A 14,251-nucleotide genomic window follows, 5' to 3' on the forward strand; every position below is an offset into this window, starting at 1 on the left:
TTTCCGGGCAGCAAACTCAATGGCTAAGATAATACCAAGAACCTCTGCATAATAAACAGACTGTAAGCCAACATTGCAAGAAAAAGAACCAAGGAATGTGCCTAGATGGTCACGAAACATCCCCCCACACGCCGCAAATCCACCAACCACCGAACCATCCGTGTTGACCTTCAACCACGGGGCTGTGAGGGCCTTCCACAACACCATAGTAATATCTTTCAGTCTACGGCAATGAGGGGAAACGACAAAAGAATCAAGGAAAGCGAGATCAGACTGAAGACACTTACCCTTATATATATTCCCAGACATTGCAATCATGGAATGAATACGAACTTTAGCTGAATGCAATGTTGGTGTCACAGCTGTAAACCGCAAAGAATTTCTGGTCCACCAAATAGTGTGCAGCGTGTGCAATATTGATGCCAAAAAAATACCCGACACTTGGGAAGAGCACCTATGCGGCCTGTAAGAGATGAGTGAGACGATTGTTGAGCAATCAATAACTTGATTGAGCTTAACACCAATCCAGTCCCAAAGCTGCTTGGAAAATTGGCGCCTAAGAAAAAGGTGCTCAGAAGTCTCATCAGTTTTAAAGCATAAATTACAAATCGACACAACAGTGCATCCACGATGTCTTAAATTCTCATCCGTGGGCATTTTACCATGATGAAGCCTCCAATAAATACAAGAGTGAGAAGGCATAATAGAAGAACTCCAAATGATATCCGCCCAAGGCAGCAAAGGTGTCCTCGGACGGAGAAAAGAGAAAGCATGTTTCGAATTTAATTTTCCGTCTGAAGCGTGAGGCCATACTAACTCATCAGCGAGCTGTCCTCTAGGCAACACTATAGCATCTAAACGATTTTTTATGTCTCCAAATTCTGTGAAAGATGGAGGCAAATTCAACACACCATTCATTATAACTTCAGAAACCATACCTTTAAGATGTCTGTGAAAGTCAGAGTCGATGTGAATCAAATCTACCAAAGGCTCACCAAGCCAATTATTAGTCCAAAAATGTATACGCTCTCCCGTACCTACGATTCAAATAGCGTGAGCTATAACAGTACCGATATGAATTTTAATCCCCGACCAAACTGATTATTTGAAATAATTCTTTAGAGGTTGACCATTTGAAAAGTAGCGCCTCTTGAAGAGAGTCGACCATTGTGATTCTTTGGACAACAAATCCCACGACAACTTTAGAGTCAACGCTTCATTAATCAAGCGCGTAGGCTTAATATTCAACCCACCTTCTTCCCAAGGACGACACATCACACTCCACGAAACTGTGCAAATTTTTTTAGTATGAACATCACCGCTCCATATAAATTTTTTGATCCAAGAGCCAAGTAAACTCAGCAGACGTCGGGCCAAAAATAGACTTGGAATGAATAAACAAGCATCCCATGAATTATTGATTTAACCAGCTGCACCCTGCCCATAATTGAAAGAGTGCTTCCATTCCAAGTAGCTAATTTATTTTTAATCTTATATGTAACCATTCTGAAGTGCATTACCTTCGGCTTACCTTGAAAGATAGGACAACCAAGATACAAAAAAGGAACAGACCCAACATTGAAACCCAACAAATTAGCAATCATATTTTTTCGAGATACAGACATATTTCCTGTGAAGAAACAGCTTTTTGCATTGTTTACAATCTGACCAGAAACTTCTGAATACTTAAGAAAAATATTAAGAATTTCACAGACATTACTCTTCAAACCTGTGCAAAAAATCATGATATCATCCGCATAGAGGACATGAGTAGAAAAATTAGTTCCACGGCAATAGGACATAGGGATGAGGCACCCCCTTGCTGAAGCATCCAAGAGAGCCCTACTAAGAACCTCCTCAGCCAGACAAAATAAAAGAGGTGAAAGGGGATCTGCCTGCCGAACCCCACGGGAACAATTGAAGAAACCAACCGCTTTACCATTAACCAAAATTGACAGAAGCGCAAAATTTAAAATTTCCAGAATCCAGTTAATAAATATATTTGAGAAGCCGAAGTTGCTCAAAACCATAACCAAAAAATTCCAATCCAACGTGTAACACCCTGTTCTCCCAACAACGTAATATTAATTATAATAATCAGAGTAAATCATACAACGGAGTGTCACACTGCTTTACAAAATTTCATAAATAGAAAATAACTATTTATTTTAACCAACATTTAAAATATCTTAAAACTGCAGCGGAATAATTCTTTTAGAAAATATAATTCAACATCAATGTAATTCTTGGCACAAAGGCCTCAAGATAATAAACATTATTTTCAACAAGGATAAACTCCAACAACCAAGTCTTTTCAAAACATGATACATAAAAGAAATGAAGAAGACATTCGCGACGATCCCCATCCTAATATGTATCAGAGCCCTAGACACTTGAGCCAACCAACCTACAAGCCATCATTACCTGCAAGTTATCCATACGAAGGGCAACATTTTCAAACAGAAGGCGTGAGAAACACATTCAATAATAATAATATATAATTCATCAAATTAATGAAACAACAACATCTCATAGCAATCATCATTAAGAATGTATATAAACGTATACATATAGCACAACATAATCATCTTCAACAACAATGAACAACAACAGCAACAACTTCGTGATCAACAACGACACCGACAACTCGACAATGCGACAACGACAACAACAACTCGACAATGCAATAACGACAACAACTAATGCATCATGCATGTGGTACCAATCTACGCGCGTTGAATGCTAAGCATTCCAGGGGATAAGCCCCCAACAATTTGGATGGTTAAAGCATCCCAGGGCATAAGCCCCCAACGGTTTGAATGATGAACATTCCAGGGCATAAGCCCCCAACAGAACATGAGTATGCATATGGACTCGACTTGTGTATATCAACATACAACTTCAACCACGACTACAACAACAACATATGTGCCTACAACAATTATGACACACTCCCCAACTTCGACATTAGACGATACATCAACGTCAACAACGGAAATCAACAACATAGCATATATATAAATCAATTACATTCATCTCAAAGTCCAAAACATCCTTCAAAAGCAATTAAGTTTGGATCAATAGGACATAAGCCAAATACCCATGAAACACCTCAACTAAATCCCTAACACTTAAGTTTGAAGTTGGGAAACCAACCATAAGTTTTTGGACTAACTTGGGATTAGTTATGCTAAGTTTTCTTAAAGTTTTCTGAAGACCCACTTGGACTATTATCATCATAACTCAAAATCTACAAATAATTTTCTAGTCACTCCAAAGCCATTAGAAAGCTAACTCAATTATCTACAACTTTCATGTTTACTCCGAAAGCTAATTCAAAACAGAAACGTGCGAAAAAGTGAGTGTTTTCCAGTTTTGGCTGACAGGAAATCGGGGCCCGATTTCGGCAGTTCGGGGCCCGATTTTTGTCGAACCAAAACTGAAAAATCAGCTCAGAATTCGGGGCCCGATTTCGGCAGTTCGGGGCCCGATTTTGGACATTCACAGCTTACGGGAAAGACCAGTTTTCACTCCAAAAACCCAATTTTTGATCCCCCAATCACCCAAAATGAATTAGAACAATGTTTACAGGTTCAATATACAACATAACAACCAAAACCACATAGAAACATGCATCAAACAACACAATTCATCATATTTTCCTCAATTAACCTAAAACTTCTAAATCTAAAACCAAGAACACAACAATTCATCAAATTTCAGAATTATACATATTAATAGTGAAAGGAATCCCACCCTTACCTTAATTCAGCAAAACGAAACAAAAAGCTACAACAATTGATTCCTTCCTAGCTCTCTTGGTTCTTCTCCTCCTTCTCTCAAAAACTCACCTTTTTCTCAATTGTACGTGAAAACAGTTTCTGTCTAACGTTCTTTCTTTTACTCAAAACTATAACCTCTCCTTTTCTCACTTAACTCCCACTAAACTCACATAATTACTACTTAATTCCCATTAACCAAAATAAATATATTTCTATATTATTTCTATTTTATTAAATAACAAAACAACATATATTTAAATAAAACACATCACACCCTAAAGTCATATATTTCACATAAAATCATATATATATAACCCATCAAGTCATATAAAAATATTCACACATCTACTAAAAATAATAGAATAAAAATGGGGCGTTACACAACGTGTCAAAAGCTTTGGAGATGTCAACTTTGAGAGCAATATTACCACCATATTGTTTTTTGTCAAGAGAATTGATCGCCTCAGAAGCAAGAATAACGCAATCAAAAATGTTGCAGTCTCGAACGAAACCCCGTTTTTCAATAGAAATGATCCGAGAGGTAATACTAGCCAGCCTATCCACCACAATTTTGGTAACAATCTTAAAGTGGATATTAGCGAGTGCTATAGGCCTGTAATCTCCCATAGACTTAGCACATGGGATCTTCGAAATTAACACAATCATATTAGAATTAATATTAGGGGGCAGCCTACCGTATAAGAAAAATTCTTGAACCGAGTTAACCACATCAACTCCAACAATGTCCCAAAAAGTCTGATAAAAGTGTCCGCCAAAACCATCTGGCCCAGGAGCCCCATCACCATTGAGAGAAAACACGGCATCCTTAATCTCTGAACTCAAGGGAAGATGCAGCAACATATGGTTGTCAGCATCAGTCACTAGAGAAGGAATTGTTTCATCAACCAAAGTATTCAGAGCACAATTGTTATCCATGCTGAAAATTGCCTGAAAATAAGAAAGAACATGCATTTCTATCTCTGTGAGATCAGTAATAACATTGTCACCATCCTGTAAAAAAGAAATAGATTTTGTTACTGCCTGGATTTTAGATACCCTGTGGAAATAAGCAGTGTTACGGTCTCCATAAACAAAATTTTGATCACGGGCCTTTTCTTTCCATAACTGTTCCTGAAAATTTAAAGCTTTTGTTAATAATAATTGTGCCTCAAGATCTTGCATGTAGAGCTGATCGGAGAAACCTTCAGAGTCAATTAAATGCTGAAATCTGTTCACTTCGTCAACAACAAGCCTCACCTTCCTATCGACATCTCCAAATACCGTTCGGTTCCAAACATTGAAAGCATTTTTCAAGTTACGAAGCTTAGCCTGAAACCTCATCATACCTTGCCCCCTAACACCTTGAGACCAAGTATCCAACACCAACTTGTGGCAATCGACATGGGATGTCCACATCTTAAAAAATTTGAAGGGAGTGACGTGTTTCACTGCTGAGATAATAACAGAAAGCAAAAGCGGGTTATGATCAGACTGATGCCGCACCAAAGTTGTACAAGCAGAATTATGCCAAAAGTTTAACCATTCTTCGTTACAAAATTCCCTATCAAGTCGAAGAGCGACATTTTCATCACCAAATCTGTTGTTTGTCCAAGTGAAAAAAGATCCCAACGTTGGCAAGTGGTGTAGAATATTTGCATTTGACCAATTTAAAAAATATGCACGAGATAAATTAGGTGGAGGGTGCCTGCCCCTTTTCTTATGAGCACCCAAAACTGCATTAAAATCACCTATAAAAATCCATGGTCCTTGAAAACAACCTTGAAGATGAGTAAGATCAGCCCAAAGTTGTCGACGTCTCAAATAATAATTATTAGCATAAACAGCAGCAATATATACAATTGATTGATAGCAAGAAATTTCTAAAGCTATGCATTGGTCTGACACAAAAACAACAGTAGCCAATACCTCATTCCCCCAAAGAGCCCAAAGATTAGGCAATAAGCATCCCCTATTATTAATACAATACTTCGTAACACCTATAGTCGGCCAATACCAAGCAGGAATTTGTGCAAAATTAACCATTGGTTCCGCAATAAAAAAAGCATAGGTTTGTGAGACATATATAAATTTTTTAAAGCAATCCGAGTATCAGAGTTACCGATACCTCTAATATTCCAATAAAGGAGATTCATTGAGCAAACAGTTGAGTGTCACCCCGTGCACGAGATTTAGATGACGACTTTGATAATAAATGTTGAACCTTAAGTTTTTGTTTCTTATTTCTTGTAAGAACAGGCATGAAACCATCAGTTGCTTCAGCTGCTGATCTTGCATCATATTCACGGACTCGTTCCCACAAATCTAAGCCATGCTGAATATTCTTGCTAGGATGAACCTCTTGTCTTTGCAAAATAACCTCTTCTTGTGCTTGTGTCGTGTGTTGTACACCAACAACAATGTCGGCCTCCAATGGTAATTTCAAGGTATTTGTACCAGCAAGTACATCATTGGTATCATTCAGGGACCCATCAGAATTGTCATGTGTATCAATAGGATCAATGGGGCAGGCAGAATTCTGTTGATGGTCCTGATGATCAGCCGACACCTCTCTCATGTCATTATGCTCATCATTGGATGGTCTTGTAACAATCTCACGAGCACCCTTGGGACTCTCCACCAGCTTCCGTGGGCTCACATGATCATGTTCCAGACCATCCTGAAGCGGTTCAGAAACATCATCAACCGTGGGGTGCTCCAACTCCTCCCGCGATGTCTGAGTTGTCTGTTCCGCTCTGTTAGGTCATATGTCCACACGCCCAAGAGGGGATGAGTGTGTGATACGCTCAATAGAACCGTTGGGACTCTCCTCCAGCTCTCTATGGCTCACATGATTGTGTCTCACACTATCCAGAGGCGAATTGGTAACAACAGTCATCTTGGGGTTCTCCAACACCTCCCGCGATGTCTGATGAGACCTCCCCACTTCTACGGGTTGCACGTCAGTGTGCTCAACAAGGGAAACAACCTCCTCAACACAGGTCTAGTCATATCTAAATCATCAATCGGAATACGATCAATCTGGTTAAAAACATTATGAAGCGGAAAACTGAACGAGTTTGATGATATGTCTGAAACCGGCACTGCAGGTAAAGAAACCGGAATTGATTGAGTAAAAGTGTTGATTGGAATAGTTGTAGCATGTGTTTTCTGAGGAGCTGGGACTGTCGTCTTGGTAGTGGTGGTAACTGTGGAATTGATCGGAATCCACGCTCCATTACCTCCAATGGCCGAAGTAGAGGCGCCCATATCCTTGACTTTCAGGGGCGCAACAACATGTTCTTTGACCGGTTGTTTACCACGATTCACTTTCTCTTTGGCAACTTGTGGATTTAACCACCAACAAGTAGTGATATTATGTCCAATGGAGTAACAATGATGGCAAAATAAAGGTCTTCGCTCGTACTGTATTTCAACCATGAAAGCAAAACCATCACGTTCAACAAGAACCTCATCATATGCTTTCTTCGATAAGTCAATGTCCACCAAAATGTGAGCTTAATGACAAAAGGTACAATTTCTAGTTGGTCCATCAATATTAATCGGCGTGCCAACTGCACTTGCAATTTCCTTCAAGGTTCTCTCCCGCCAATACTCTTGCAGTAACTCCAGCAAACGTATCCAAAGCGAAACATGTGTCTGTTTCTGCGCCTGAAACTTAAAATCTTTTGTCCATTGTGAAAATCTCAACAAACCAGGCTTGAGATTTACCATTCCGACTGTCCATATTTTCTTTAAATCCTCCGCCGATTCGTAATGAAAGTCATAGTACCTTTTACCTAAAGGAACCATTTTCCAACCTGTCGTTGTCTTCCAAAATTTCCCAATTTTAGAACTGAGATCACGTGCCGAGTAAGGTCTTTCCCCTTTGTTTAGCGTTAAGCGAGCCCTTAACACTTTCCTACAATCTTCCAGACCCTTAAGGTATTCCTCTTGGCAAATCTTGATGCTTAAAGCGTCGCCTTTTATGCAAGGAGAAGGGAAAGGAATGTCATCCGTAACTATAGTCCCTACAAGAGCTGCTGCGAAAGACATTGTTGGAGTTGGAGCAGGTTGCACCATTGGTGTAGAACGAACCAAAGTTGTAGATGGAGTAGTCTCAGACACACACGGCCATTGGCATGCGTATGCCATGTGTGAGTCGATCCACCAAGATCGGTTATATTATTGGAGCACGCGTGGTTCAACCTTTGTAATGCTCAGAGGAATTAACGCGGTTGCATGACCCCAATTGTAAGAACCAGAAACAGTGAAGAAGATGATGCACGATGCAGAACAGAAAGAAAAAGAAATTGCAGCAGTTGGGCAAAGACAAAAACGCGATACAGAAATCAACAGCCAGTGAGTTTCTGATAATGAGAATTGCGTGAATCTATCTTTGCAACACCCGAAGGAATCATCACGATTGCGCTTTCTCAAAAGGAAGAAACTCAATAATCGAATTCAATTTGAACCGTGTCCGTGAAATCGCTGCCGGAAAATGAAAGCTACCGGAACCCTAGCTCAGCCGCCCTTCTTTTTTCTAATAATACAAATAATCCATTTGTGTGTGTGTGTGTGTGTATATATATATATATATATATATATATATATATATTATCTTAGTGTTATATTATATCTAAACTTATGCACTTTATTTTATTTTGTGTTAATCCTTCGATTTTCAGAGGAAAGTTGCTTTGGTAATCTGTAGTTCGGCCGGGAGACAAGTAAAGTCTGATCAATAATTATTTCACTCAGGAATCGAAACTCAGATTCTCCTGAATAATTCATTATTTGGTGATGCTCATTAATCACTTAAACTCAATTTTTTCTTAACTTGTGCTCTTTAGTATTTATATACTAAAAAGAAATTTAATAATGTTGGGAGTAATGGATGTGATTAATCAATAAAAATAATTTTAAATGATATATACTTAATTCTTTATTTAGATATTTTTAATTATATAATTATTTCGCTAAAGATAATATTTAAAATTTTCATTCTTTTTAGTCATAAAATTAAATATTCTTAAAATTGGCGATTGTGTTACCATGCTACCATTTAAATATGATTTGAGTTTTTTTATTACCATTTAAATAATTATTTAAGAGTTTAGTTTATATATAACATCAAGGTAAAAAAAAGTTTCACACATATCTAATGATGTTTTTTTTTTTAATAAACATATCTAATGATGTGTTGTCACATCATTTTACGAGTTAACTAAAGAAATTCATAAATAAATACAATAATAATAATACTCCCCCCTTCTCTTTTTATAGGTTTAGTTTACAAAAATTGCAGGTATTAAGAAAAATGTTTAAAGTAATAAATTTTTCATAAACGTATGTTACTATTAGCAAATTACCCTTTATCTATAGAGATATTTAATGTTAACTTTTCATATTTCTAGGTATATTGATAATATTAAAGAGGGGTGTATTTAGAAAAAGAGTAATAAATGCATCTAAAAATTTGTTGATAATTTTATATTTAGGGACAAAACTTTTTGTAAAGTAGCCTTATAAGAAAGGACTGAGGGAGTAGTACCAAAAAAATGTTTTAATATTGTACCAAATCTAAATAAGAAGTTTTTATTCACCAATATTATAGATACTAACGTTTAGACAGACACTCCGTATTCGTTTACCTACTCTTTTTATTGCACTAATGTGTATAATTATGAACATTAGTTATTATGAAATTTTAATTTTGATGAAAATTACAAGTATAAATAAATATTTAGCACTTTCATATTGTAACAAAAAAAACATATTTTTTTCAAGGACACCAACAATGTAATAAATGTAACACAAATTCTTATATTTTTTAATGACACCAACAATATAACAAATATAATACGAATAATTCTTTATAAACGACACTAACAATATATCATTCATTCTTAAGGCAAATTGGAAGTGAAAAAGTCATCTCAAAATCAAGTATTCACTTTATAAATACCAGCGTAATTAATAATGATCCTTTTATCGCACTATTGTGTATAAATTACGAACAAACTTACTTACATTTTTTTAATGACACCAACAATATAACAAATATAACATAATTTCTTATCATTTTGAATGTCACCAACAATATATGCAAATTTGTTTAAGGGAATAATCAAAACTGAAATAGCCAACCGAAAACCATGCATTCCCTTTATATAGAATATATATTATAGATATAGATATTGAAGCAAATAAAATAATAAAATACTTTTTTTTTCTGTAAAAATATTTTTGACACTAGTTGATAAAAAAACATCATATTATAAATAAATCAAATTTAATAATAGATTTACTAATTGATTGATAGAGTTTTAATGCGCCTTCACAATAAGGCAATTTTTTTTTTTTATATTTTTTTTAACCATATATGTCGTAATGTACCTTATTAAGATACTTTCTTATATGAGAGTATCATAACATAAAGAAGTGTTTTTCCTAGCAAACTTGGATAATCCTTCAACCTTCATTTTCTCTTGGGGTTTTTGTTGATAATGATGAGGAATTTGTTGATAATGATGAGGAAATCTTTGGCACAACGAAGCCATGATGATGACTATGTATTTGATCCACAAAAGGAGTTTTACCTGGTACTAATTTTATTTTCTTTCCAATTGTTAGTCCTCAGCACAATTATTAGTATATGTTTGGATTCACAGAGAATTTGATATAATAAAACAAATTTTTGCCAAATATTGCACTTTAGAGATTTACAAAATGACGGTAATACCGTGATTTTGTCGAACACACTGTGAGTTTAAATGTTGTTAGTTGATTTTTTTTTAACTTGTTAATATGGTTTGTAATTTCTATGTCAAAAGTATGTCGTTCGTGTGATTCTATTTTATGAAGATTTTGTGCAAGTTTAGATTGGCAGCGGTGATTGGGGGTTTGACGAAAACTACAATGAAACTGTGATTTTGTTAAAGTTTTAAATTGCAGTTTTTACCAAATATCACTGATTCACGCCTTGATTCTGCCACGCTAAACTTCAATCTAAATATGCACAAAACATATATGCTCGAATCAACAATATTAGTGTAATTTTGTCTCCATTCATTTTTATTGTTGTTTTTATTTTCTGTTGTATGGTTTTAAATCGTTGTTGAGGTCGCCATTGCATTAAGGATTTTGTGATTTTGCCTATTATGGATGATGTGTTACGGGATGCGGTCATCGTGGTGTGAATTAATTACAACATTGCATAAATTATATTAAATTATTTATACTATTATGTATACTGTTATTTAATTTGTTAATGCTTAACTGTAAATCTTAGAACCATATGTTATCTTTAAGGAAACTGGTATAACGTATAGTTACTTAGTTTTTCATTATTTCTTCATAATTTCATAATTTTGTACTTAATGTGTTTCTTCTAAAAAAAACAAATTAAATCAGTAATAAATTTAGGTTGTAATGTTTTTTTTGAAAGAGCATAAAAAATCAAAATGAGATAATAAGTTTGTTTCCTACCATCTGTTGTGGCCTTAATAATATTTCGTAGGAGCGTAAAAATGTTTTGTCATGGTCGTTTTTGTGATTTTTGTTCAATATGTTAAAATGAAAAAAAAAATGATATCGAACACTACATGTGTCTTATCGTTTTGGCCTTTTTCACAGTAACATACCGTTTTTTACATTTACAACCTACTTCTTTCAACAACATATGTTCTCTATCTTGTTTGTTTATGGTTATGGTTATGATTATGTTTATGTTTTTTTTTTCCTTTCACTAGCTTTTGAAGGAAGCAAAGAAACAAGAGGCTAAAGGAAAGAAAAGGAAAACTTCACTGATTTCATGGTGGAAAATTTTCATGAAAAGCAAGGTTAAAGAAGAAACCAACAACACTTTTAAGTCAAAAGTTTATGAGAAAAACAAAAGTCATGTTTCTGGTCCAGCACATGATCACTCTTACAAAGATTTTGGTGAGAAGCAGAAGGAGCCATTTTATGGATCACTAATAGCATGTTTGTTGAAAACTACAAAGAGAGGAGAGAATGAGATACCTTATATGCGTCTCAAACAATAAAATGATCCTGGTCGTGTTCAAGATAATTGTCCCCTTTATAAGGTTACTTAACTATTTGCATTTGATTTAAATCTATGTAGCAATGATACTTCAGATTGAGACGACACATGACATGTATTTGTGGTCTCTGTTTGTGCTTCATAGTTTACTATTGTAGTTGCAATTTTTGGTTACTCAAGTTTCATTGAGAATTTTGGTAAAAAAAATAAAAAAAAAAAGACAAGTTTCAGTGAGAATGACTTATTGATCTTTTGCTACAAAATTGAGAATATGATTTGAATTTTCTAGTCTTTTGATTTAATTATGATAAACAAAAATTCAGACTTGGTAATATTTAGTCATCTTTGTTCCTTGTTCCAAAGTTATTCTTCTATGTCAATGTTGTCTTTCAAAAAGTTATTCAGTTGTCAAATTTTAAATTTTCATTATCATTTTTGGGCAAATTATGCAAATGATGATATCAAGTGCATATTAATAAAGATACACTCCACAAACATTTCAAGGATGTTAGTTTTTATCTAGCTTAATATGTAAACCAAGAAAAAAAAAACTTGTATACATTTCTTTTAGCAACAAAAACGGATATACACATGATTCTCACGTTTCTCAAATTTCCAATTTGATAAATATATAATTATAAAATTTGATCCGTTTGATCCACACTTTGAATTCCCTAACCTCTTGCCATGGTGAATAACCTAAATATTATTTGGGCAACACAAACAAAAATATACAATAGAAAAGGATTAATAATATTTATTTTTGAAATAAGGAAATTATATGTATTTTTATGTGTATACGTCCAAATGATTTTTATTTGAGATTATGGTCATACAAGTATTTCTCACCCAAGAAATGTGTGAAAAAGACGACATGATTAAGAATAGGACATGATTTTGACATCGGTATTTGTACTGAATAGCATGTTACTTTTTTGTCAACTTTGTTTTTTTTACTTTTTAAACATAGAGATCTTTTTTTGTAACATAACTTCAAACAAAAATATATGTTGTTAATCAATTTTTTAAAATATATCTCATTAACCACTTTTACATTGACTACTGTTGGAACAATGGTGTGATGTTGAAAGAAAAATTGTAAGATTAAATACCAAGTAATTATATTTTGATCTAATGTTCTGTGAAATGAAAAAATACAGTGTGGGGTCCCATATAAAATAGAACACACACTAATAGTGTTTAAATTGCGGTATTCAGTTTTAAATACTTAATAATGATAAAAATAATAGTAATTATTATTTTTATTCGTGAATATTACTTTCCATAAATTTAGCTTATGGCGGTTGTGATAAGAATAAGAATTCAATTGAGTTTCTTATCTTTCCTTCATTCAAATCCAATGAGTTCGTTTCCTCCACTTTTTTATTTTATCTACAAGTGTTGTTGAACTGATTAATGAATAAGTTCCCTTTTGAACTGATTAATGAATAAGTTCCCTTTTTATCCACACCAAAGAGTTTCTATTGAGTTGTCGAGAACTCTTTCTCTCTTCTCCCTCCAGCTTGTGTTGACGAGCTATTCTTATCCTCATCCCATTTTTCTGCCCCTTCGGAAATGAGTGTAAAAGAGTGTTATTATAAGACCTTAATACCTATTCGGTATAATATCCCTTCGGATATTAAGAATGATCTTACAGTATATAAATATTCTTTCAATATTTTTCTACTTGAGGAGTAATTAAAAAGTCGAAATGATGGTATCACCATATTTGAGTGGTCGTAGTGCCATATTGATATTTTGGAGAACTTAAAGTTAAAGTTAGAATGGTGGTAACACCATATTTGAGTGGTCTCAGCACCATAACAAAGTGGTAACAATTTCCATATTTAAGTGGTTTCAGTATTAAAGAGTGGTCTTAGTACCATACTTAAAGATGTAAATCTCGAACAGTTTTCTACAGTGGAGTAGTTAACCGCACAACTTTGGGCAGTGCTATGAAACATCTTAACATGCTTTAAAACCAATACTTTCACTCAAGATTATGCCATATTAATCCACTCAAATAGACCTAATTAAACTCTATTCAAGTAGGTTTAGGTGTTAGGAACTCACCGGGATGCATATGGAGCCCAAAAAGTACGAAAAACGATGTTTTCTGTAATATCCCGCTTATTAATGATACAATGTTTTACCTGATAACGTTAAAATGCGCGCGTTTAAGGCTAAGGGTAATATGGTACTGTTCTTGGAAGGAGTATATAAGGACTTTGAGTCCAAATTTCTTCTCCTTCTCTCTCTAGGGATTGAACCAAATTTTTGCTCTCCCTTCTCTCTAGAAAAATCGGTCCCCTCCCTCCTTCTCTTCACCTAATCTTCACTCAATCCTTCTTCTAGCAAGAATCAAGCAAGGGATTAGAGGAACTAAGAGTATTGGCTAGGAATTTTTGAAGGAAACTTCATCAAC

General features: G+C 34.7%; 1 protein-coding gene across 1 annotated transcript; it reads right to left on the minus strand.

Moving 5' to 3' along the window:
* Positions 1–5,931: 5,931 nt before the first annotated feature.
* Positions 5,932–7,934, minus strand: LOC146905939 (uncharacterized). Its single transcript, XM_085728684.1, has 3 exons — positions 7,356–7,934; positions 6,769–7,265; positions 5,932–6,535 (listed from the first exon to the last, which is right to left on the minus strand). The coding sequence occupies exons 1-3, from the start codon at positions 7,932–7,934 to the stop codon at positions 5,932–5,934; spliced, it is 1,680 nt and encodes a 559-aa protein (XP_085584810.1).
* Positions 7,935–14,251: the final 6,317 nt, after the last annotated feature.

The sequence above is a fragment of the Medicago sativa genome, chromosome 7, assembly GCF_051527215.1.
Source record: "Medicago sativa cultivar Bolivia chromosome 7, Bolivia_mono, whole genome shotgun sequence".
Taxonomy (NCBI): domain Eukaryota; kingdom Viridiplantae; phylum Streptophyta; class Magnoliopsida; order Fabales; family Fabaceae; genus Medicago; species Medicago sativa.

Bases quoted from the DNA above. Each gene is read 5' to 3' on its own strand.
- LOC146905939 (XM_085728684.1), bottom strand. From the start codon at position 7,934: ATGGCATACGCATGCCAATGGCCGTGTGTGTCTGAGACTACTCCATCT. The intron at 7,266-7,355 runs GTTGGCACGCCG...GACTTATCGAAG, and splicing joins TGAAGGAAATTGCAAGTGCA to AAAGCATATGATGAGGTTCT. The intron at 6,536-6,768 runs GTTGTTTCCCTT...ATGACCTAACAG, and splicing joins ACTAGACCTGTGTTGAGGAG to AGCGGAACAGACAACTCAGA.